The following is a 25,627-nucleotide window of genomic DNA, read 5'->3' on the forward strand; positions in this document are numbered from 1 at the left end:
AGCCATGAACAAAAGCATGAGATTTTTATAAACTGAAGGCTTTCATGACCAGATATCTGGTAAATCTTTTGGGTTGTATGGCCATGTTCCAAGAAATTTTTTGGTCCCTGACATTTCGCCCATAGCTGCGCTGGACGTTTATGGGGGTGCCTCTGGCAATGGTGAGTCTTGCCAACACAGTATTTATGTCACCAAATCGTCAGTTGGCAAGACAGCGTCATGAGAATCACCTACAATGATGTCCAGCGCAGCTCTGGATGAAACATCAGGGACTGAAGTTCCTTGAACCACATCCATACGAGCTGGAAGACGCACTAACTATGAGATATTCACTTCCTTTTCACTTTCTTGAAGAGAGAGAAAATCTGTGAACTACATCCAGTGAAGCCATTAAAAGTAGTTACCAAGGGACTTCTTACAGACATGTCTCCTGAAGTAATACAGAAATGTCTTGTGGCTTCGGAGAACACAGGGGCAGATAAATGTTTTTACAATCTACATAGTTAACTCCATCTTTAAGTGATAGTGAATCCTGTAGAACCACTAAAGGCATAACACAGTGTCATAATTGCCAGCTAGGTTTCCTCAAAGCCAAGAACTGAAACTTTCACTCCAAATGTGTCAAATAATGACAGGACCATAAATCAATTGACTGAAGATCAAGCAAGCTTATTTTAGTTGCAAGGTCCATCATAAAACAAAGTACACAAAATGTCCAACATACTTAGAAGTTCTTTATAAGTACAAGGAAAGAAGAAATAAACCATTTACAAATCACGACAGGATGGGCTAATATCGCAAGCTCGTGCAGCTTCATCTGACTGGAAGCAGTTTCCTGTGCTGCCTAAGAGACACTCATTGCTTCTAGAGTTTACTCTCTCTGCCGCAGCTAACCAATCTGCTGCAGCTCTATACAGTAATGTCAGCATTCTGTAAGCAACGAAGGTTTCTTCAGAGGAATCACATCTTCACAGACAAACAATGATTCATATTTCTGTGCTACCTACAAGTGTAGTGTCTGATGTTCAATTAATTGTAGGCATAATTTCCAAATGCAGTATTCCAAAAGTTCTCTCTACTATTCTGGAAACATTAGCCCAAGTCCAACAAACCACTAACCTCTTCATTTAAATTACCATCTTTTTTACTGCAGCCCAAAACTTCCTCAGTGGTACAGACAAATAGACCAATACCTACAATGAACTCTTAATGTCAATGACATTCTTAACTAACGCTTAGAACTTGAGAAATTCCTTGATACTCAATACTCATCATGTGTGCATTGATCTCATAAATGGAACCCATCTTCACACTGACCAGAGATTCTAATTAGAAACTATGTTGCCTATGATAGAGAGTCTATAAAAAAATAACAAAAAAATATTAAAAAAAAAAAAAAAAACAGGGTAGCCCATGGAGAAGTACCAGCATCAAACCTCATAACAACAGAAGCAACAGCATGTGAGATGTGTGTTAAAGGTAAACAAATTATCCTGGTTGCTGCTGCTTATAATTCTGCAACAGGGCTACAGCTTCTAAATAATGACCTAGAAGCATTCAGTAACTCTGGAAGGACCATTATAGATAAAACTGTAGCTCTAAACATGTCTGGCACTGCAGAGCAACCAGTAGAAAATGCAAAATTCTTCATATTCCCATTGAAGACTCTAGAAATACTACAATAATTGCACCAAATGTTTCCAATAACTTTTAGAATAACCATTTACTTTAACCCTACTTCTGGACATTTTCTCACTTACAATATCCTGTGCCTAAACTGAGCTATCAGTTACAAATGATACAGAATTTGACCACAATCGTGTTATTCTTACTCTGGGGAGGCCAACCCTTCTCACCACAATGTTGGCAGAACAGTAAAGCTCTACTACACCAACTGAGAGAGATTAAACACCTGTGTTTCAAACAACACACAATCAGCCTCTGAATTAACTACAAAGGCAAACATTGATCAAGCAATTCAAACCTTTACCATTATCATGATGCAGAGCAGTGTTGTAGTCACCTCAACAATGATCCAACATTCCAGCTGAAAAAAGACATTAGAGGCAGTGCTGGCAAAACTCCCCAGATACAGTGGACCAACAAAGAATGAATAAATTATGCAGACACATTAGAAATCACCTTCAACAGTCATGAGACTGACAACTTTTTGAAGAGGAACAACATCCTTGGACATTTTGGCAAATCAGAAAAGCTAGGAAGCAGCAAGAATACAAAAGATCTTCATAGATGAAAAGGGGCAGTTTATAACTTGCAGGATAGACCTGAACCTGTTGCTGATTTCCTTTTACTCCAATTCATCTCCATCCCTCCCCTCAATAACAATGCAGAAAGTGACAATCATGAGGACATTACCATCAGAAAAGTTTCAAGAGCTTTTATTGTTCATATATCATATCATTTCTGCAATTTAAGCCAGACACTGTAGGCATGTCAAAGCATTGGGTAACAATAAGGCCCCAGGAACTGACAATAACAACCCATTAAAACTGAAGCATCTACCTCCAAACAGTGTTGTTTTTCTCACCAACATCTACACTTCATATCTTCTTCAACTTTACTTCTCTAAATCTTGTAAACTAGCTTGATTTGTAATGTCACTTAAACCAGGAAAGGAGCAGCTATTGCCACACAATTGTAGACTTGTTTCTCCATTGAACTATTTTGGTAAAATATTCAAATAATTATTCTAAAATTTCGGCAAGAATTGATAAATTCTAGACAAATCATCTTCCTACATAGCTTGGATCCTGTGAAAAGCACAGCTCTATTCATCCAGGAATGCGATTTGTGTAATATGTCATCACAGCCTCTTAAATAAAAAATAAATTAAAAAAACACTTGTGCTTTATTCTTGGATATTGAAGGGGAAAAGAAAACATTTGATTAAATTTGTCACAGTTGACTAATTTTCAAATTGAAGGGGAAAAGGGGAAAAGAAAAAAAAAATTGAAGGGGAAAAGAAAACATTTGATTAAATTTGTCACAGTTGACTAATTTTCAAATTGCCTCAGTACTATTGCCTACCACAGTTATTCAAAATTCTCTCTTAATTTCTTTTAAATGGGTAGTTTCAAGTACCCATTCAAAAATCAAATACTTAGCCAAGACAAATGAAGCTGACATACCTTAAGGTTCATTTACAGGCCCAACCCTGTATACCATCTATACTGGTGACAGATCACAACAACGAAGAGGTTGGAGATGACACAATTACTTACAGAGGCAGCTTGAACCTCAAATACAGCCTGCAACTTGCAACAACATCTGTAACAAAACCACAGCATGTATCAGTAAAACACAAGCAATTATCTTTACTATTAAAAGAATAAATCAAGGGCATTGGAGTTGTTACAGATGGAAGAGTTCTACCAGTGTTAAATTCCTAAACCTCAGTAATGACTCTGAACTTTCATTAAAAATGCATCAAATAAGGTTAATGCACTTAATATGAATAATATACTGAGAATTATTACTAAATTTCATCTTGTTATGACAACACATGTCTGATGTTGCAGACACCAATTTGAAGAATGTGGAAGTCATACAGAATAATTTTTTACATGTCACCTCTGATGCTGCCTATTAACTACCTAACACAATATACAGGAATCCACATCCTTAAAATTCATGAAATCGTCCACTAAGCCCAAAAAGTTTCCAATCAAAGATACGAATTCCCTAAGGTGATTCGTACTTGCCAAATCAGCAGATAGCCTTTAAATCCTACAGAAACACAATAAAATAACACTTATCATGAAATACGACCTTATTTGTGTGTTCTCTCCAGCTCAGCCATGCTGTCCTGTTCCAATAATCTTAGTGGGGCTTGAACCTGTCATATTGTTCCGTTGGTTGGTAGTAAGTCTCTTTAGGACATATAGGATACATCTCAATAGTAAGGGCTAATTGGCTGAAAGGAAAGGTCATATTATGAAGTCCATACTCATAATGTTTGCTCATTTTTCTTCTTAGTCACTGTTACCCTTGATGCAGTGTTGACACCATAGGATAAACTTTTTTAAACTTGTTGCATGGAAATCTGCTGCCTATGGTTTCAGACAGCCAAGAATTGCACTTTTCAGGACTTAAAGGTGGTGATCATTGTGTGCAAGATTAGTGCTATGGAGTAGGAAGAGGTAAGTGGATTTGAACTGTTCCCACATGAAATTTTGGCTAATCTGAAAAGTATGGACACAGTGTATAACTGTACATTGTCATGAATGAATCTTAACAGTTCCATTCCTCTGCTTTCTGTATTGCCATATCTGAATAGCCCATTTTGGTTTTGAAGATATTTGTCACAACTGTTTACATGTTGTTGGTGTTATGATACCCATCACAAACACAATGCTTGGTCTTGAAACAATGATATTTTGTTGCTTTTCACTTTTACATGTAGCTCTAGCTGCTTTCCACATGGTTTGAGCTGCAGCCCCAGCACAATAGTGTAGAGTGTGTGTGTGTGTGTGTGTGTGTGTGTGTGTGTGTGTGTGTGTGTGTTATAGCTCTGAAGAAGGCTTCAGGGAAGGATTCTTCCTAAAGCCTATCAGTGAATCAGTGACAACTGTTTCGGGAGTTATTGCTTTTACTCAATAAATTATCGAATTAAAGAAAGTGGGTAGTTTGAGGTTTTATTTATTAAATTGTGATAGGTCATTTGTGCATGACTGCAGTTTTATTGCTGACAGAGAAGAGATACTTTGAGACAGGAGGAGGGGAATTACCATGCAATGTTGTTGTTGCTGGTGGGAACTGAACTGTATGCACTGCTGAAAATTTTATGGTGCAGTTCTGTTCCAGTCCCATACTGCTATCCAAGTCTGTGATATTGATGGATAGCCTTGCCAGGTATATATTTCTTTCAGAGGGATTGGGAAATTGTTCAAGAATGATAGTACTTCTGCTGAACTTTTTCCGTAAATATGTTGTATAGGCTATCAGCTTGTGAATTTTGCCTTATATTTGCTGGCCATTGATCACTCCACCTTAAAAATTTCTGAGACTGTCATCATATTTCTCATTGTCTCCTTACAGATTTGTGACCTTCCGAGACCATTGTTTCATTGCCATGGGTTGAAAGTGTTATCCCTCAGTGACAATGAAGTACAAGGATTACCACCTGCAATAGCTTCCCTAATTAACCTTCAGTACCTGGACATCAGTAGAAATGGTAAGTATGGTATTTAATATCACTTAGTAATAGAAAAAGTGGGCAATTGCAAATAGGACTCGCTCTCTTAGGTTCTGTACAAACTTAATGTATATTTGTGTTTGAAGAAAAGTTGGCATTTAATGTTGTTACCAAAATTCTCGATAAGTACGTGACTGATTTACTTCAGATTTTTGCACAATACTCTAATAAATGTTTGGATGGACATAGGCTACAATTTGTTATAATATATGGCATACAAATATATATTTAAAATGTACAAACACATGTCGATATTTAATAATGTTGCCAAAAATCTCAAAAAGTTCTTGACTGATTTACTTCAGAGTTTTAAATGGAAAGAAAATGCTGTACTGTGATAATGTGCTGTTCTGTTTCTATGACAGCAGGACATTTAAACCATTAGTCAAATTGTTTCTCCACATACAGCGTGAGTCAGGAGGAAAGGTACATGTTTTGACGGGTGTTTTTTATTTATTTATTTTTATTTATTTATTTATCCATCCGTAGACAATCAGGATTGTATGGATGTTGTCAACATGAGTATATACAATAGGTACACAAATTTATAATTGTCACAATCGGTATTCATGAATATTATAACAAGATGCATTTTTAAACCACTTAATGACACAGTTGGTAATTTTTACATATTTCTATGCATTCACATCATCTCAAGTAATCATTGACAGTATAAAAGCACTTTTCCAAGAGATATTTTTTTAGCGATTTCCTCAGGTTATCTATTTTGCTTATGTCTTTGATCTCTTGTGGAAGTTTATTGTATAATTTAATTCCATTATATAACATGCTATTTTGAGTTTTTGATTTGTTTTTCCTATAGAGGTGTAAGTGTTGTCTGTGTCTGGTGTCATGTGCATGTATGGAACTGTTTATCGGGAACTGTTCAATGTGTCTTTTTATGTATATTACTGTCTGCAAAATGTATTCACACGGAACTGTCAATATACCCAAAGATTTAAATAACTCTGTGCAATGGGATCTACTGCTACTTTTTGTTATGATTCGTACGGCCCGTTTTTGCAACTTAAATATTGTTTGTCTGTTCTGCTCTGTTGATCCCCAGAAGGTTATGCCATAACTAATTATAGAGTGGACATACGCAAAATATGCAGTTCTAGTACACCGGCTACTACACACTGAATTTATAATCCTAAGTGCATAGCATGCTGAAGCTATTCGCTTTCCAAGTACCGCAGTGTGCTTGGTCCAATTTAGTTGAGAGTCGACATGCATGCCTAAAAATTTTGTTGATGGTACACATTCTATGTGCTCGTCATTAACTTTTAGCTTGCTACTGTTCGGTTTTCTGTTTAAGTGGAAGCTAATACTGTTGGTTTTTTTTTTTTTTTACATTTAGGGTTAATTTATTAGTCTCTATCCATTGGCATACATGCTTAAGTGTTTCCTCAGCTTTTTCATTGAGTGCACTTGGTGACTCAGCTTTGATTAGGATGTTACTGTCATCAGCAAACAGTACTGATTCACCATGTTTGACACTTTGTGAAAAATCGTTTATGTATATTAAAAAGAGGATTGGGCCCAGCACACTTCCTTGGGGGACTCCTATGTTGATATATTCTGGGTTTAAAAGGTGTGATTGGAGTTGGTTTGATTGATCTCCACCTGTTGGACCCTGTTTTGCAGGTATGAATGAAACCACATGTTTGTTACTCCTCTTACTCCTAGTGCATTTAGTTTGTTTAGCAAAATTGTGTGGTCTACCGTGTCAAATGCTTTGGTGAAATCAAGGAAGATCCCTGATATGTGGTCTCCTTTGTCTAGTGCTTCGAGGATAACATTTGAGAAGTGAGCTACAGCTGAATTTGTGCTTTTGACAGCCCGGAAACCAAATTGCTCTTTACTCAGAAGATTGAACTTTGTTAAGTACCCCATGAAGCCTGTTTTTCATTATGGTCTCTATGACTTTTGAAAAGGATGACAGTAATGAGATTGGTCTGTAGTTTTCTATGATTTCTGGGTCACCTTTCTTATATATAGGTAGGATTTTTGCTTGCTTTAGTATTTCTGGGAATTAATGATTCTGAACAAAAAACTTGATGTGGATATATGCCCTATTCCAAATGTTTTCCAAAATAGATCACATTTTATGTACATTTCAATTTATATTCATTGTCATTGTTTACAATGTACCACAGTAATGTAGAGGCAGTTGAGATGAACATTTTGATACAGGGCGCTTGTGGTCTATCAAGTCAGAAAACTACCTCAAACTGACCAACACAAAGTACCTAAGCTACAGCGCAGGCACTTCGCATGAGATTTTCAATATTCTCGCGATCTCTCCATACGAACTGGTAGTCTAGACAAAAAATAAACAGGAAATTTTTTGGAGCAAATTTAATTTAGTTTAATTGTGTGCTGAGACACGTTTTCGTTGGAGTGTGTGTTTTTTAAGTTACTAAAGAAAAACATACAGAAGTGATATTAAACATGTTCTATCTCGGAAACCATTTGTAATAGGGCATATGTCCATTTGAAGTTTTTTGTTCAGAATCACTAATACTATCGCATTTCAAAGTGTGTACCTTTCCTCCTGACTCACCTTATATATTCTTCATCCTGATGCAGTATTATGAGAAGGAAAGTTGCTACTCGCCATGTAGTGGAGATGCTGAGTTGCAGATAGGCACATCAAAAAGACTCACAATTAAAGCTTTCGGCCAATAGCCTTTGTCAACAATAGACACACACAATTCCACCCCTCCCTCCTCCTCTCTCTCTCTCTCTCTCTCTCTCTCTCTCTCTCTCTCTCTCTCTCTCTCTCTCTCTCTCAAGCAACTTTTCTTATCAACAGGGGCTCATAACTTTTAAGGTATGCATTTTAGAGCACATGTTGTTTTGGTCTATACTACTGCTTCCCAAAATATGCAAAGAGCAAAGAGCTTGCAGTAGAAGAGATTTCTTTCACAGTATTGAAGATCAAGAATTGGTCATAGCTCTTAAGTTATGCGTGTTAGAGCCCATGTTTACTTGACTTTTTTGCTTCGAATAATAATTCCTGTCATATCTCTGAATATTGACAATCACTTCTGAAACACACAGTATATAATTTTAAACAAAAATTGTATTAACAGCTGTGTGCTGTTTTGTTTTCTTCATTGCTGTTGGTTTCAACAGAAAACATGAAAGTTGTATGTATGACTTAATTGCCTTATGATTAGAATACTACTACAGAATCTGCGCCATGTGAAAATTTGTAATCCTACCCATTTGTAGGTTAAAACTGTGTGGAATACTGTTATTTGAAGCTGCTATCCTCGGAGATCCAAAGTAGATCTCTTGCACCCCATATACCAATCATCCCAACTGAATTACCCATTTATCTTAAGCAACTTCTGTGCCAACTAAAATTTTCATTTGACTATTACAATAAAAAAGGCTTAAGGTCAGCAAGAGGGGGGAAGCAGAGATGTACAGAGACAAGGGGGCTGGGGGTGGGGGGAGGAAATGGACATACAGAGGGGGGCAGGAGGAGATGACCAGAGAGAGGAGGAAAGAGGAGTCGGGAGAGGGTAGGGGGAGGAGAGGGTGGAGAGAGAGAGAGAGAGAGAGAAGGGGAGGTGGAGGTGGATGGACTGGGGGGGGGGGGGGAAATCAGGAGATCAGGATGCAAGGACATACACCCAATTCCCATGCATCTTTAGGAATTGCGAACATTCTTGAACCCGAAAATTACGTATATAGACAATTAATAGTAATTTTCTGTGGCTCAGTGGCCTGCTGCAGATCCTTCTATTGGACCCCAACTCAGTGACTTGTGTGTCCTTAACCGACCCCAGTTGCCTAAATGGGGAAAAGGGGACCTATTGTTTAAAGTGGAATCTGAACCACATGTTGTTTCTGGCAACTACTCACATCATAATGAGGTGGAGGGTAGGTTAAAATGAAGACAGAAAAATCTGTCATCCGACCGAGATTTGGTCCCTCAACCTCTCAGTTTCCAGGCACACACTTCACCACTAGATAATCAGGCTTGACGTGTATATATTTGATTGGTGCATAGGTTCATAGCATTTTTCTTTTGCATGGTTGTACTCCAGTTGCTGTGGGTTTATTTATCAATTGTTATTTTCAGAATGAGATTTTCACTGTGCAGTGGAGTGTGCGCTGATATGAAACTTCCTGCCAGATTAAAACTGTGTGCCGGATCGAGACTTCGAGCTCGGGACCTTTGCCTTTTGCAGGCAAGTGGTCTAACACGTGAGCTACCCAAGTATGACTCACGCCCCATCCTTGCAGCTCACAGTTTGAATCTGGCAGGAAGTTCCATATGAGCGCACACTCCACTGCAGAGTGAAAATCTCATTCTGGAAACATCCCCCAAGCTTGGCTAAGCCATGTCTCCGCAATATCTTTTCTTTCAGGAGTGCTAGTTCTGCAAGGTTTGCAGGATAGCTTATGTAAAGTTTGGAAGGTAGTAGTCGAGGTACTGGAAGAAGTGAAGCTGTGAAGACGGGGCGTGAGTCTTGCTTGGGTAGCTCAGATGTTAGAGCACTTGCCCACAAAAGGCAAAGGTCCCAAGTTCAAGTCTCGGTCCAGCACACAGTTTTAATCTGCCAGGAAGTTTCAGTTGTTATTTTGTATTTGTAGTTAACTGTTGCTGTTTGAGTTTACATATTGTCATATGGAGATAGTGAGCAGAGCTGTGGACACTAGAAAATGGAGTGCCAAGTGGAGAAATCAATACATTTCTGACATATTCTTCTGCCCGAGTTCAATAGAGGGTCGACAGCAGTGGAGACAGCTAGAAACATTTACATCTTGTATGGGGGTAAAATGCCATTGGACAGAGCATGACAATAAAATAGTTTTTTTGTTTTAAGAAGGATTGTTTTGACATTAGCGACTCTCCGCTTGCAGGAAGACCTTCAGGTTTGATGAATATTGTTTAAATGGATTAGTCCACAATGATCCATGTCAATGTTCTCGAGAACTGGCAGATGTAAGTAACTGTGATCGTACCACTGCTGTGCAACTGTCACACACATTGGGTAGGGTCCAAAAGTTTTGTATATGGATACCATGCACTCTAAGCCAAAATCACAAAAATCAGCATCTCTGCTTGATTGTCGTCGATTGGCTTGTGAACGTGACCATTCCCATCCTGTGCTCCCTGCCGCCGTTGGATAAGTAGCTGCAGCAGCAAGTCGTATACTCCTAGCTCACTCATTTGTTACATATTTTAATTCTTAATTTCTTTGCATGTTTTTGGTACTTGCATTGTTTAATTCATAAATTTCGGGCGTATTATAGTATTTGAGAGTTGTAGCATCGCGTTTTAGTACCTGAATAGTGTAAAATCGTGTAGTCTCCTTCCGCCGCCGAGCAGTGTCAGCAGTGCGCAAGTAGCAGCATTACTGCATTTACTAGGAAATCTTGTATTTTAATAACCGCTTAAATTAAGTGTCGATTTGTTTGCGTCTCTGTAGATTAGCTCAGACGTTCTTTGCACAACAGTTTTTAGCATGGATAGGGATTGCAACTGCTGTGTTCGGATGCAGGCTGAGTTGGCATCCCTTCGCTCCCAGCTTCAGGCTGTGTTGGCTTCAGTCACACAGCTTGAGGCTGTTGCCAATGGGCATCACTGTGGGGGTCCGGATGGACTAAGACTGTGGTTGCCCGGGATACTGCCCGCGTTGAGGCTGATCCCTCACCTGTGGTAGAGTGGGAGGTCGTCTCAAGGTGTGGCAGGAGGCGAAAGACATTCCGGAGGGCTGAACGGAAGACCTCTCCCGTTTGTCTGACGAACCGGTTTCAGGCTCTGTCTCAGGCTGATACTGATCTTCAGCCTGACATGGCTGCTTGTCCTAGTCCAGAGGTTGCCCGTCAGTCTGCAAGATCCAGGCAGTCGCAGAGGGTGGGCTTACTGGTAGTTGGGAGCTCCAACGTCAGGTGCGTAATGGGGCCCCATAGGGATATGGCAGCAAGAGAGGGGAAGAAAACCAATGTGCACTCCGTGTGCATACCGGGGGGAGTCATTCCAGATGTGGAAAAGGTCCTTCCGGGTGCCATGAAGGGTACAGGGTGCACCCTTCTGCAGGTGGTCGCTCATGTTGGCACCAATGATGTGTGTCGCTATGGATCGGAGGAAATCCTCTCTGGCTTCCGGCGGCTATCTGATTTGGTTAAGTTTGCCAGTCTCGCTAGCGGGATGAGAGCAGAGCTCACCATCTGCAGCATCGTAGACAGGACTGACTGCAGACCTTTGGTACAGAGCCGAGTGGAGGGTCTGAATCAGAGGCTGAGACGGTTCTGCGACCATGTGGGCTGCAGATTCCTCGACTTGCGCCATAGGGTGGTGGGGTTTCGGGTTCCGCTGGACAGGTCAGGAGTCCACTACACGCAACAAGCGGCTACATGGGTAGCAGGGGGTTGTGTGGCGTGGGCTGGGCGGTTTTTTAGGTTAGATGGCCTTGGACAAGTACAGAAAGGGCAACAGCCTCAACGGGTGCGGGGCAAAGTCAGGACATGCGGGGACCAAGCAGCAATCGGTATTGTAATTGTAAACTGTCGAAGCTGCGTTGCTTAAGTACCGGAACTTCAAGTGCTGATAGAAAACACCGAAGCTGAAATTGTTATAGGTACAGAAAGCTGGCTGAAGCCAGAGATGAATTCTGCCGAAATTTTTACAAAGGTACAGAAGGTGTTTAGAAAGAATAGACTGCATGCAACCGGTTGTGGAGTGTTCGTTGCTGTTAGTAGTAGTTTATCCTGTAGTGAAGTAGAAGTGGATAGTTCCTGTGAATTATTATGGGTGGAGGTTACACTCAACAATCGAGCTAGGTTAATAATTGGCTCCTTTTACCTACCTCCAGACTCAGCAGCATTAGTGGCAGAACAACTGAGAGAAAATTTGGAATACATTTCACATAAATTTTCTCAGCATGTTATAGTCTTAGGTGGAGATTTCAATTTACCAGATGTAGACTGGGACACTCAGATGTTTAGGACGGGTGGTAGGGACAGAGCATCGAGTGACACTATGCTGAGTGCACTATCCGAAAATTACCTCGAGCAATTAAACAGAGAACCGACTCGTGGAGATAACATCTTAGACCTACTGATAACAAACAGACCCGAACTTTTCGACTCTGTATGTGCAGAACAGGGAATCAGTGATCATAAGGCCGTTGCAGCATCCCTGAATATGGAAGTTAATAGGAATATAAAAAAGGGAGGAAGGTTTATCTGTTTAGCAAGAGTAATAGAAGGCAGATTTCAGACTACCTAACAAATCAAAACGAAAATTTCTGTTCCGACACTGACAATGTTGAGTGTTTATGGAAAAAGTTCAAGGCAATCGTAAAATGCGTTTTAGACAGGTACGTGCCGAGTAAAACTGTGAGGGACGGGAAAAACCGTTCAACAACAAAGTTAGGAAACTACTGCGAAAGCAAAGAAAGCTTCACTCCAAGTTTAAACGCAGCCAAAACCTCTCAGACAAACAGAAGCTAAACGATGTCAAAGTTAGCATAAGGATGGCTATGCATGAAGCGTTCAGCGAATTCGAAAGTAAAATTCTATGTACCGACTTGACAGAAAATCCTAGGAAGTTCTGGTCTTACGTTAAATCAGTAAGCGGCTCGAAACAGCATATCCAGACACTCCGGGATAATGATGGCATTGAAACAGAGGATGACAAGCGTAAAGCTGAAATACTAAATTCCTTTTTCCAAAGCTGTTTCACAGAGGAAGACCGCACTGCAGTTCCTTCTCTAAATCCTCGCACAAACGAAAAAATGGCTGACACAATAAGTGTCCAAGGAATCACTCAACAGAGGAAAGTCCACTGGACCTGGCGGGATACCAGTTCGATTCTACACAGAGTACGCGAAAGAACTTGTCCCCCTTCTAACAGCCATGTACCGCAAGTCTCTAGAGGAACGGAAGGTTCCAAATGATTAGAAAAGAGCACAGGTAGTCCCAGTCTTCAAGAAGGGTCTTCGAGCAGTTGCGCAAAACTATAGACCTATATCTCTGATGTCGATCTGTTGTAGAATTTTAGAACTTGTTTTTTGCTCGAGTATCATGTCGTTTTTGTAAACCCAGAATCTACTCTGTAGGAATCAACATGGATTCCGGAAACAGCGATCGTGTGAGACCCAACTCGCTTTATTTGTTCATGAGACCCAGAAAATATTAGATACAGGCTCCCAGGTAGATGCTATTTTTCTTGACTTCCGGAAGGCGTTCGATACAGTTCCGCACTGTCGCATGATACACAAAGTAAGAGCCTACGGAATATCAGACCAGCTGTGTGGCTGGATTGAAGAGTTTTTAGCAAACAGAACACAGCATGTTGTTATCAATGGAGAGACGTCTACAGACGTTAAAGTAACCTCTGGTGTGCCACAGGGGAGTGTTATGGGACCATTGCTTTTCACAATGTATATAAATGACCTAGTAGATAATGCCGGAAGTTCCATGCGGCTTTTCGTGGATGATGCTGTAGTATACAGAGAAGTTGCAGCATTAGAAAATTGTAGCGAAATGCAGGAAGATCTGCAGCGGATAGGCACTTGGTGCAGGGAGTGGCAACTGACCCTTAACATAGACAAATGTAATGTATTGCGAATACATAGAAAGAAGGATCCTTTATTGTATGATTATATGCTGGCAGAACAAACACTGGTAGCAGTTACTTCTGTAAAATATCTGGGAGTATGCGTGCAGAACGATTTGAAGTGGAATGATCATATAAAATTAGTTGTTGGTAAGGCGGGTACCAGGTTGAGTTTCATTGGGAGAGTCCTTAGAAAATGTAGTCCATCAACAAAGGAGGTAGCTTACAAAACACTCATTTGACCTATACTTGAGTATTGATCATCAGTGTGGGATCCGTACCAGATCGGGTTGACGGAAGAGATAGAGAAGATCCAAAGAAGAGAGGCGCGTTTCGTCACAGGGTTATTTGGTAACCGTGATAGCATTACGGAAATGTTTAGCAAACTCAAGTGGCAGACTCTGCAAGAGAGGCGCTCTGCATCGCGGTGTAGCTTGCTCGCCAGGTTTCGAGAGGGTGCGTTTCTGGATGAGGTATCAAATATATTGCTTCCCCCTACTTATACCTCCCGAGGATATCACGAATGTAAAATTAGAGAGATTAGAGCGCGCACGGAGGATTTCAGACAGTCGTTCTTCCTGCGGACCATATGAGACTGGAACAGGAAAGAGAGGTAATGACAGTGGCACGTAAAGTGCCCTCTGCCACACACCGTTGGGTGGCTTGCAGAGTATAAATATAGATGTAGATGTATCATTACTGGTGATGAGAAATGATGTCTTTGTGCTAACATAAGGAAAAGAAAGGAGTGGTTGAACCCAAACAAAATGACAAATTCCCATAAAAAGACCCTCCTGCATCCACAAAAGATAATGTTATTCATCCGATGGAACAGCGATGGTGTGGTGTCCTATGAATTGCTTGCCCAAGGTGTAACCATCACTGCTGACATGTATTCTCAACAACCGAGACGTCTTGCAGACACAGTCGAAGAACAATGACCAGGAAGACAACATGAAGTGATGCTACTCCACAATAACGCCCACCTGCATTGACGAAAACCGCTATACAGGAGGCTGATTGGGAAGTCATTCCACACCCATGTTATTCACCTGTTCTTGCACCCTCAGATATTTCAACTTTTTCATTCTTATCAAACAACTTTCAAGGAACTTCCTTTCCAAATGAAAATTTGCTCTGAACGTGGCTCGATGGGTTCTTTGCCTCAAAATCACATGATTCCTACAGTCGCGGAATTGAAAAGTTACCCCAACATTGGCAGACTGTTGTAAATAGTGAAGGAGAATATATTATTGATGACTGGAGTCTTTGTTATGTGTATCTGTTGTGTTTATTAAACTTACAGAATGGTGCTACGAACTCATGCACCAACCCAGTAGATAGCTCATCTATAGGTTTTGATGAATGATTTTTAGAGTTTCAAAATATGTGACATACATGGCCATATCTTTTGATTGCATTGACTTAGAAGCATAATTTTTTTATGCCACCAAGGAACTGTAGACCTTATATCCAACATAAATTTCAACTTGAGACCTCCATACACATTTGTGAGAAAAAGGTCTCTTAATTATAAAATTGACAGACGGACAGACAACGAAGTGATCCTATAAGGGTTGTGTTTGTACCAGTTGAGGTACAGAACCTTAAACATATGGTCAGTATTGTCTGTTTGATTTGTAAGCTGCTTACGACTATAAATGCTTTTCATCACATTTGTGATTAAGGAATCTTGGCATATTAGTATTTAACTGAAGTGACTCTTTTGTTTCTTTCTAACATTTGTTGTTGCCTGCAACATACAGTTATCACTAAATGAAGATTTTCCCTATAAAACTTTGCGTCATCTTATGTTCATATTTGACACTGGACAATCTGTTCATTGCTGTTAAGTTTCATAGAAGTTGTAAAACAGATCAATGTCCTCAGTCTACAGAAATTAATAACTGATTTATTGTCTCTCTTTTTCAGCTCTTGGAGATATTCCAGATAACATAAAGGGATGCAAACATCTCAAGTATGTTGATGTTAGTGTCAATCCTCTAGAAAAGTTACCAGAAGGCTTCACACAGCTTATTGCACTAGAAGAATTGTACCTGAATGATACATATCTTGAGTATCTGCCAGCCAATTTTGGGCGCTTAATGAGACTGAGGATATTAGAATTGAGAGAAAACAATCTGAATACCCTTCCAAAATCAATTGTTCGTTTAAGATTCTTACAGAGACTGGACTTAGGTCAGAATGATTTTTCAGACGTTGTAAGTATCTTATTTTTATTATTCAATAAGTTTCTACTTCTGGCCTTAGATATTGTTATTTGTGGAGTTTTTTCATTAAATGAAAATGTTTTACTTGCTTTCTAACCTATATGGTCATGTATAGAATTTCATCTTTGTTATAAAATGGAACTTATTTGAATATTCAAATAACTTATGATTTTCAGACTTATATGCAGTATGATTTACAAGACATACATAAAATCCAAACTGACTACTGGTGCTGAGCATGATTATCATGAAGGAATGGAAGAAGACAGAGTATGGAAACTGAAGGAAAAGGGAGTCAAAGAAGAGTATCAGGAGATTATAAGGGAGGAGGATGAACCAAAAAACAGGAGAAAAAGAATGGGGACAATTTAAAAGTGCTGTGGTAGAAGCTGCAGTAGCTGTATGTGGAAGGAGACACCATGGTGGAATGAGAGAGTCAAGGAGGTAGTGGGAAGGAAGAACAAGGCTTGTAGACTGTGGTTCTGAGAAAGGACTGAATTAGCAATAGAGCAGTATAAGACAAAGAACAAAGAGGCAAATCTTAGACAGTGGCTAAGGAGAGAAGAAATTGGTTGGAAGAATGGACAATGATGATGAAGGTAAATAGCAGAGGAAATAAGAAGTACTATACGGAATGGTCAAAAGTAAGAGGTGGTTTGAGAGAGGATGGAACAATGATAGAAATGGGAATGAGGTTAATAACAAAGAGAAAATGAAGACAATGTGGAAGTATTACTTTGAGCATTTACTAAGTCCAGATTAACTTTGAGGTGAGGATAATAGGCTAAATAAGGTGGTAGAAGAAGTAAACTTTTCCAGAAAAGGGGGGGGGGGGGGGGGAGGAGTTGTAGAGTGTAATGACCTGACATGAAAAAAGTGGAAATAACGCTGGACACAAGATGAAAGGCGGAAGGGCACCAGGTATGGACGAAGTAAGAGTCAGAATAGTGAAGGCAATAGGGGAGGTTGGGAAACAGTGGCCGTATTGTGCGATGAGAAGAATAATGAAGAAGACTGTAAGAGGATACTGATTGCCTCCATACTCAAGAAAGGGAGTAGGAAGGATTGTAGAAACTACAGGAGAGTCACACTGATACCACACTGTGCCAAGGTATATGAAAAGGTCCTGGTGAGCAGAATCTGGTGAAGGATCAAGAACAAATTGAGAGAGGAACAGTGTGACTTCAGACCTAGGAGGTCAACGGTTGACTACATATCTGCAGTTTAACAGCTCCAGGAGCCCCACTATGAATTTGGCAAAGACTTCATTATGGCCTTGCTCAATATATAAAAAAAAAAGGCATTTGAGTGTGTATGTAGAAGAAAGATCCGGGGAGCACTAGGAAAGAAAGGAGTGGAAAAAGAGACAACAAGTAGAGTGGATGAGATGTACTGTGGAAGTCTGAGTTGGGTGAAAGTGAGAACTGAAAGGACGGATTGGTTCCAGCAAACAAGTGGTGTGAAATAGGGCAGTGCATTGTCACCTCAACATGGCTGAAAAGCTGAAGAAGACAAGATGAAAGCAGTGGTGTTCACGGATGACTTGATGATATGGGGAAACAGGGAGGAGGAGCTTCTGTGACAGCTAGATGTTTGGGAAGAAACTGTGAGGCAGTGAGGCATGAAATTTAATGTAAGGAAATATGAGATCCTGGTTACAACTAGAAAGTATGATAGACCAACTAGCTGAATTGATGAAGATGGAAAGTGTCAAGTACTTGAGAAGTGTGATAGAGGAAAATGGAAGAAATGAGAAAGAGATCAGTAAATGTGGCAGACAGGCAGAAGCATTTCTGTGAAGTATTAGGAGCCTGTTTAGAAACAAAGACAACCCACAATAAAGAAAAGTATATAAAACTTAATACATCCCAATATTGATTTATGCATCTAAAATATGGGGAAATGGAGAAAAGAGTAAGCATGTGAAATGAAGTTCCTCAGAAGTAGGAAAGGGGTAATGAGGAGAGATAGGAGGAGGAATGAAAGGGTAAGAGAAATAGTGAAAGAGAATAGGAACACTTGCAGAGCAGGACTAAAACATCTAGGCTAAGTTGGTATGGGCAGTTAAAGAGAATGGAGAACAAGAGGATTCCAAAGAAGATACCCGAAATGGAGATATGAAGGAAACAACCAAGAGGAAGACCAAGGGATAGTGGCTGAAAGGTGTGGAGGAGTGTGCCGAAAAAGAGAGACAAGGACTGGACCAAGCCTGGGGCTGAAAACTGTTCGAGATTATGATAACATAAAATCTATGAAGATTGCAAATGAAAGTGCAAACAACTTCAACTTTTGAGATTAACTGACTTCTAAATTTTCTAGCAAGTCCGTGAAATTCTCTCATTATATGATAGGCAATTACATAAGATATATTTTGTGTTAAAGCTTCAGAAGAGGCTCATGCGTCCATATCCAACAATTTGGTTCATTGTTAGTAATTAAAAACTTCTGTTAGGCAAGAATAAATAAAATTACTGTCTTCAGATGACTGAATGTGTTAAGTTTCATCTTTTTTTTTTTGGGGGGGGGGGGGGTATTGATGTGAGATTGATATAAAGGAGTAGTTAAATTTGACAATGTTTTCTTCTCCTTCACTTTTGATGGTTAAACAGTAGGCCATTGAATTTAAACTTCATCATGCATCCATTGAAGATGATGAGCCCACAAACATCCAAAAACGCTCACAAACAAGTTTGTAGCAAAAATTTACATTGTCACACTCAGTGATTTTGATTGAAGGTACACAAACCAAATAACATTGCAGAGTCCTCAACAGACCATATCCAGAATGATTTTACTTTTAAGTTCTGGGTATTCAAAACTTCATGTTTAATGTGTGCATTGTCTGTTAACTGTAGGCTTAAAAATCATCACCACCACCATCAACCATTATCAGACATTTATCATCCGTTGCTAGATATAGGCCTCTTCCATACATTACAATCTTCCCTGTCTTGCATCCAAGTTTTTCTTGTTTGTTTCTTTATGTCAAATCCATCTTTCATTCAGTCATCCTCTTGGTCCTATCACAAGGAATCCAACACAGACTCTCTTTATTACATCTCCCTTCATTTCGTCTTGCTATATACCAGTCCCATCCCCATTTCAGTTTTGTAATAGCCACTGTCACATCCTCTACTCCTGACTGTCCTTATTAAGTACCTGTTCCATAAGCTATTACTGACAGTATGTACTGGTTGTAGACTTCTTGTTAAAGGTACATTGGGAAATTACTTATGAATACAGCATGCAGTTTACCAAATGAACTCCAAGACACTTGTGTGCTTGTCTTCATTTCTTTTAAGTGTCTGTCCACTTGTTGTTTCCAGTTTCCTGAGTTTACAAATCCATCAGCTGTTTATAACTTCATCCTTAATCTTTACCATTCCTCTTACTGGCATACTGATTGTGCATTATTTTCACCTCACTATAATTAATGAGTATGCATTCTTCATCCCATTTTAATGGTTTGAAGACCACTTCCAAGGTAACACAAAACAGTTTTGGTGGAGTCCCCTTTACCCTTGTGATGTATTTGAACACAAACTGTGGCCTAGTTGTACATAATCTGCAACCACCGGATTTAGGTATAGTCTACTCTGTGGTGCCACCAGCATGATTTGTATTGTGATCAAGTCAAATGCTTTCTCAGAGTCAGTAAACCCACACAAAGTGGTAGCTGATATTTATTGCTTCTCCCTATAACTTCACTGATAAGCTGTAGAGTGGTCCATTGTGCTATATCTACTTCTAAATCCAACTTATTCTTTTACCTGCTTAAAGTTTAATGTTGTTTATAGATGTTTAGTAAGTATTTTTCTAAAAACCTTATGTACTGCTAATGAAAACGTTTAGTTCTTCACATCTTGTAAATTAGCGTGGTTCTGACTATCTGGCTTTGTTCTTTTTATGCAGACATTCTGAGAATAACTGTGGAAGTTTTGCTTTCACCACTTCACCCCCTCCCTTTTATCATTTCTAATATGATTTCATTATTTCCTGATTCTATATACCTAATTCTTCCTACATATTCTGGTAGTACTATCAGAATGCGCTTAGTTTCATTCTCTATTATGTCAGTGTTAAACAAATTTTTAAAGAAATATTCAAACACCATTAGTGTGGTCTCTCAGTTCATCGTAACAGAGCTGTCTGATGTATTGACTCATGTGATTTGATGTGTATCCTGCACAAGAGTGTACTTTGGTTGTTCTCTATTGTCTACCTTATAGTTCTGTTAGAAAGTATAACATTTTCTCATAAATATTTCTGAATGCTTTTGTTTAGTTCAGTTTGTTATATCTGACTTTGAATATCATTAACTTTTAATTCATTTCTCTTCTTGCTCAACCGTCTTGTGTCCTCAAAAATTTCTTTTAAACAAGCCAGAATTAGAGAACAGAAAGAAGTCTCTTGGGACTAAATCTGGTAAATAGGATGGATGAGGAACCAATTCAGAGTCCAGTTCATGCACTTTCACCATTGTTATCACTGATGTGTGGGATGGTGCATTATCCTGGTGAAAGAGCACTTATTTTGTGTGCCAACCTTGGTATTTTGCCAGCCAAAGCAAGATTCAGATGATCCAACGATGAAGCATAACAGGGTCCAGTTCTGCCTTTTTGCAGGTAATCTATGAGGGTTATTCCTTGGAATTCCCAAAAAACATCAGTCATCACGGTACCAGCTGGAAAATGGTCTTTGCTTCCTTTGGTTCACTTTCACCAACCTTTGTTCATTTATTTTGACTGCCGTTTTGACTCTGGTGTGTAATGATTCCAGGTGTTATTAACAGTCTCAGATTGGCACAAGAAGTCTTGCAGATTGCAGTTAAACATTGCCAGACATGGTGTTGAAATGTTGTGCCCAGTATGCATTTGGTCAGCTGTGAGCAATCATGGCACCCACCTCACATACCGCACCTTTGTAGTCAATTCTCCATGCTGGATATTATGCACTCTCTCAGTTGAGATGCCTGCATGCTTTTGTTTAGTTCAGTTTGTTATATCTGACTTTGAATATCATTAACTTTTAATTCATTTCTCTTCTTGCTCAGTTGCTTTTATTCAGCAGTCTTGCATTACCATATCATGGATCTTGTCAGTGGTGTTCTTTGTTATGGCCTCAATTCGATGATTGGAGCGTGCTTCATTATCAGTGGTTCTCCGACCATTAAACCTGAAGTAAATGGTCTTCAGTGATAATGCAGAATCAGCGTGAACTTATCCATTTCTGTTTTGATTTGTGCTGCAGTCCAACCCTTCAAATGAAAATGTTTAACAACAGTGTGAAATTTAAGTTTTCTCCATTTTCAGTTGCATTTACACACTGGCCAGTTCAGTTGGCTGTCAACAATGAACTGTACATCATACATTGTTGAAATTCCTTATACAATCCTTGTCATAAAGCTTACTAACTATGAAGGCACAACAAAAATATTCCATTCTATCATTAAAATATATCAGACTTATCAAACCGTCCTCATATTGCGCTTCGCAAATAGACAAATTTAAGGATACTGTTCCAGTTGAATGTCCACATCTTACAGAGGAAAAAGTCTTAGATTATTAATGTAGAACTGTATGACATGTATATCCAAAGTGCATCCACATCTGCTTTATAGAATTTAACTCTCAATCTTACATATTGTTCTTAAACACGAAGAAATTGATGTGTATGTGAATATCCTCAAATGAATAGGCTGAATTTGAGAAAAATGCTAATTTCCAAAAAACAGATGCTTTTTTTTTTTTACTGGGGTCATTAAAAAGTTATCTTTTAAGATGCAGGGTGACTATGATAGACAGGAGGAATGAGCATTATATGATGAAACTGCAAGCAAAGGTTGCACCATTACCTTACAAACTTTGCTAGACTGTTGATGACAATTTACAGGAGCACCACATCACTGTCAATTGAACAAAGTACCGTGTGACAGAATTACCTCTGTGTGACCTACCCTTAGTAGTTGTTAGAGAATTTCTGATAATAGCAGACAAAATTCTTATTGTAATTACCCCTTCACCCTTATTAGATTGCATGTGTTACCTACTCAACAATAATTCTACTTGTAGTTTTTTGAGCCTGTTTTATAATGGTGGGTACTTGTGTTTTCCAAGCCGTGAGTGTTATTCATTTCTTGTTTAAAAGCATTACGCCATGTAATGTTGCCTTTGTAAAAGATATTTATCATATGTAACCGTAACTGGCTGTGAGTAAATAATTTACAAGGCAGCACTGTGTTCATTATGCATCTTTCCAAATAAACTGACAGTGTTAATAGTTGTCTGAAGATAACGTTTTAATTGTATTTGAGACAGTTACAATAAATATTTTTAAAATTTATACAGTTGAAACATTTCTCTTGACATATGTCATCCATTATCAAAAACCATGTTCATTGTATCACAAGCCATCTTCATCCTTACTCTAAACTTTTTCACCTGTCAAGACCTGAACTACAAACAAATCAGGCGGATAACTACTGGAGCCAAGTTACCTTTTCGTATGCCATCTTTCTCATAGATGTCATGGAAGAAACATCTTTTAACTCCCAGGAGCTTTGTCCCCTGCTTGGTGTAGATGTTATTTGTGTAGTAGTTGAGCCTTTCTTAGTCCTGAAACAATCTGTTCATTCCCGCACATCTGTTTCATTTGTTTAATCAACCATCTGATTTGGAGTGGAGGAAGCCCCGCTTTATTAGTAATAGGATGTACCATGCAGTGAGAAACTTATTCTGAGAATAGTATAACCCTCAAGTGCTGATGTTGATTTATTTAGCAATACCAGGCAATTTTAAAAACAAATATTACAAAGATAGTAAATAAATAGAGTTGTCTATGAAAATTATTATGTAAGCATGTCACTGTGCAGTTCATTGTACATGTTAATTAGCTTTCTTTTAACTATCACTATTTTTTATGTATAGTGCTAACACACATTTATTTATTATTTCATGCTGGCCTTGATGTATCTCATGTAAGTGGGTCAGTTTCTGTACCTTCTTTTTACTTCAGACTGAGAATTAATGTTTTTCCACCTGTAGTTACAGTTTTGTGCACACAGGGAGAATTGCTTTCTATCCCCAGTAAATCAAAAATAATTTGTATTTGCATTTCTTGTGTTGAAATTACAAATTACTCACATCAGAGTAGCATTGCAACTTACACACTACTGAAGAGCTCCAAGCATAGTGTCATACAGTGCCCAAGTTGGGTCACATTAGTCTTCCAGGCAACATTAAGCCCATTAGTATTCCTTTATTGTTATTTTATTTGTTTTGTACTTCATTTACTTATTTTTATTTATTCCTGAAAACATAATATTGTTACATCATAACCAGAATCAAGTCCAAATCTGAAAAACAATGTCATCAATGAAAATCAATATTTAGCACAGAAAGCACTTCTATTGTGAACAGCAATGTACAGGAAAAATGGAACTGAACTACTCAAAAGAGATTGCTGCTATTTTACAAACATCAAATATTTTAGAATATACAAATGTAAGAAATTTTTAGAACCTTCCAAAAGCTATAAATATTAAATAACAAATAATTGCTGGTGGTAAAGTTCGAATTGGTGACCAAGAGCATGCCAGTGTGTGAGGCTAGTTGCTATGCCACACTTCATACAACACAGATCACAGCATTGCTGCCACTCCTGGAGAAACAGGAGCCTATTGTTTCAGAAGGTCTCATTGCAGCTGACCACAACACCCTGGATCTAGATCTTACCAATAGTCCTCTGTATGGCAACACTGGTGAATCTTTAGGTTCTGTTAGTGTTGGTACATCCTCTTCATTGTGATGAGCTTTGGAGGTAGTACCTCCTGTTGAATTTTTGCAGTTGTAGAGCTGGTCTTGGTTTCCTCGGACGATAAGCCCCCATTGTCAATCTGCTCATCATGAATGCAGTAGTACTTCATACAGAGGACATAAATGATATCTGCATGCTTATATCTTCTTGATGAGGGCTGAAAGGGTCATAATCTTCAACTTTGTTTGTAACATCTTGCAAGCTATGAAGGCTAAGATACAACTCAAAGTACCAGTTTAGTAACTTTTCCAAAAGTCACACTTTCAGTAGAGACATAAAAATCCACGCCAAGTGTACTGTGCTGCACCTTACTGACTGGTGTTTGGCGTTATAGCACTCTTGGTCTTTTTCCTGGAAGTTAAGGGTCCATATACAAGCCACCTGTCTTGATTCTTTGCTCCTGCTGATGAAGTGATCCTGAGTATCATATGATTGAAATGGGAAGAGTGTGTGTGTTGCTATTTTGGCCTTGTGGCCATTGAGCAGAAAGGATGGTTTCAAGCTTGTAGTGCCTTGCTTTGCTGTGTTCTTTGTGAATGTCAAAACGGGTGATACTGCGTCTCAATCTCTCTGTTCGACATCAATGTATATCGAGAGCGTATCTGCCAATGTCTTATTAAAGCGTCCTGTGAGGTCAGTTGTCTATGGATGGTAAACAGTTGCCATCCTGTGGGTGATGCCGCAGTGTCCAAGTACAACAGAGCCTAGTCTGGACTGGAGAACTTTTCCACGATCAGAGATCATCACACAGGGTGCTCCATGCGTCAGAATGATGCCTCGTACAAGGGACTTTGTAATTTATAGAGCTTTGGCAGTTGGCACAGCTTTGCTAACAGCATATTCAGTGCGGACTATTATGCAATGAGTCTTATTTGTTGACTCTGGGAATCTCCCAACAGGTTGATTGCAATTTGGTAGAATGGCGCTGCTGCAGGCGGAATTGCTATTAGATGTACCAGAGGTAAATTGCGGCACGTCCTTCTGCCTGTGCCATTCCTTACAGTGGCTCACATAGTGTTTTAACTGGTCAATAGAGACCTGCCTTGTGATACCTGTGTTTGATTCTGTCTAAAGTATTAATGACTCCCAAGTGACCAGATGTTGGAGCATCAGAGAGAAACAACAGGAATGATCAGATTGTAGCACCTCTTATACAGTGTTCCATTTACCGTATTTACTCGAATCTAAGCTGCACCCTTTTTCTGGTTTTTGTAATCCAAAAAACCACTTGCGGCTTAGAATCGAGTGCAAAGTAAGCGGAAGTTCTGAAAAATGTTGGTAGATGCCGCCACAACTAACTTCTGCCATCAAATATATGTAGCGCTACACAGGCATGGTTTGCAGGCACAAAGATAAATACTGGCACCAAAACCTCTGTGCCAGTAAAAAAAAAAAAAACAACGGTGGAAGACGAGCTTTTCTTCCTCCGCCCTGAGTTTTGACCACTGCATATTCATACATTATCCATTGAAGTAAATACAAATTCCGTATTGTTCATCTACTAATGTTGCAGCATTTCAATGTACTACGAAAATCCAACTGGCAAGACTGTTAGGGATGTTTGTCAATATGGCCAACTCTACGTTCTGAATTTATTCCTACCTGTGAGAAGAGATGGTTGCTAATGGGGACTTTTATGAATTGTGAATCACATGCAGTATTCTCTTCACCATAAGAATAATACGAATATAAACATTTTGCTACGTTTGCTTTTATCTCATTTAAATTCTGTCTGCCTAATAAACTACGAAACTAGAGTGAGACAACAGCAAACGTGGA

The 25,627-nt window shown here is 39.1% G+C and overlaps 1 protein-coding gene across 3 annotated transcripts in view; it reads left to right on the top strand.

Annotated features, from left to right (window-relative positions):
- The window catches only part of LOC126298742 (protein lap1-like), a 176,419-nt gene that overhangs the window by 64,545 nt on the left and 86,247 nt on the right, over positions 1–25,627 (top strand). For all 3 annotated transcript variants that reach the window (XM_049990186.1, XM_049990185.1, XM_049990187.1), the window contains 2 exons: positions 5,059–5,194; positions 15,735–16,024. In XM_049990186.1, the coding sequence (XP_049846143.1) occupies positions 5,059–5,194; positions 15,735–16,024 (426 nt within the window). The remainder of the gene's footprint in view (positions 1–5,058; positions 5,195–15,734; positions 16,025–25,627) is intronic.

Source organism: Schistocerca gregaria, chromosome X, assembly GCF_023897955.1.
Source record: "Schistocerca gregaria isolate iqSchGreg1 chromosome X, iqSchGreg1.2, whole genome shotgun sequence".
In the NCBI taxonomy this organism is placed as follows: Eukaryota; Metazoa; Arthropoda; class Insecta; order Orthoptera; family Acrididae; genus Schistocerca; species Schistocerca gregaria.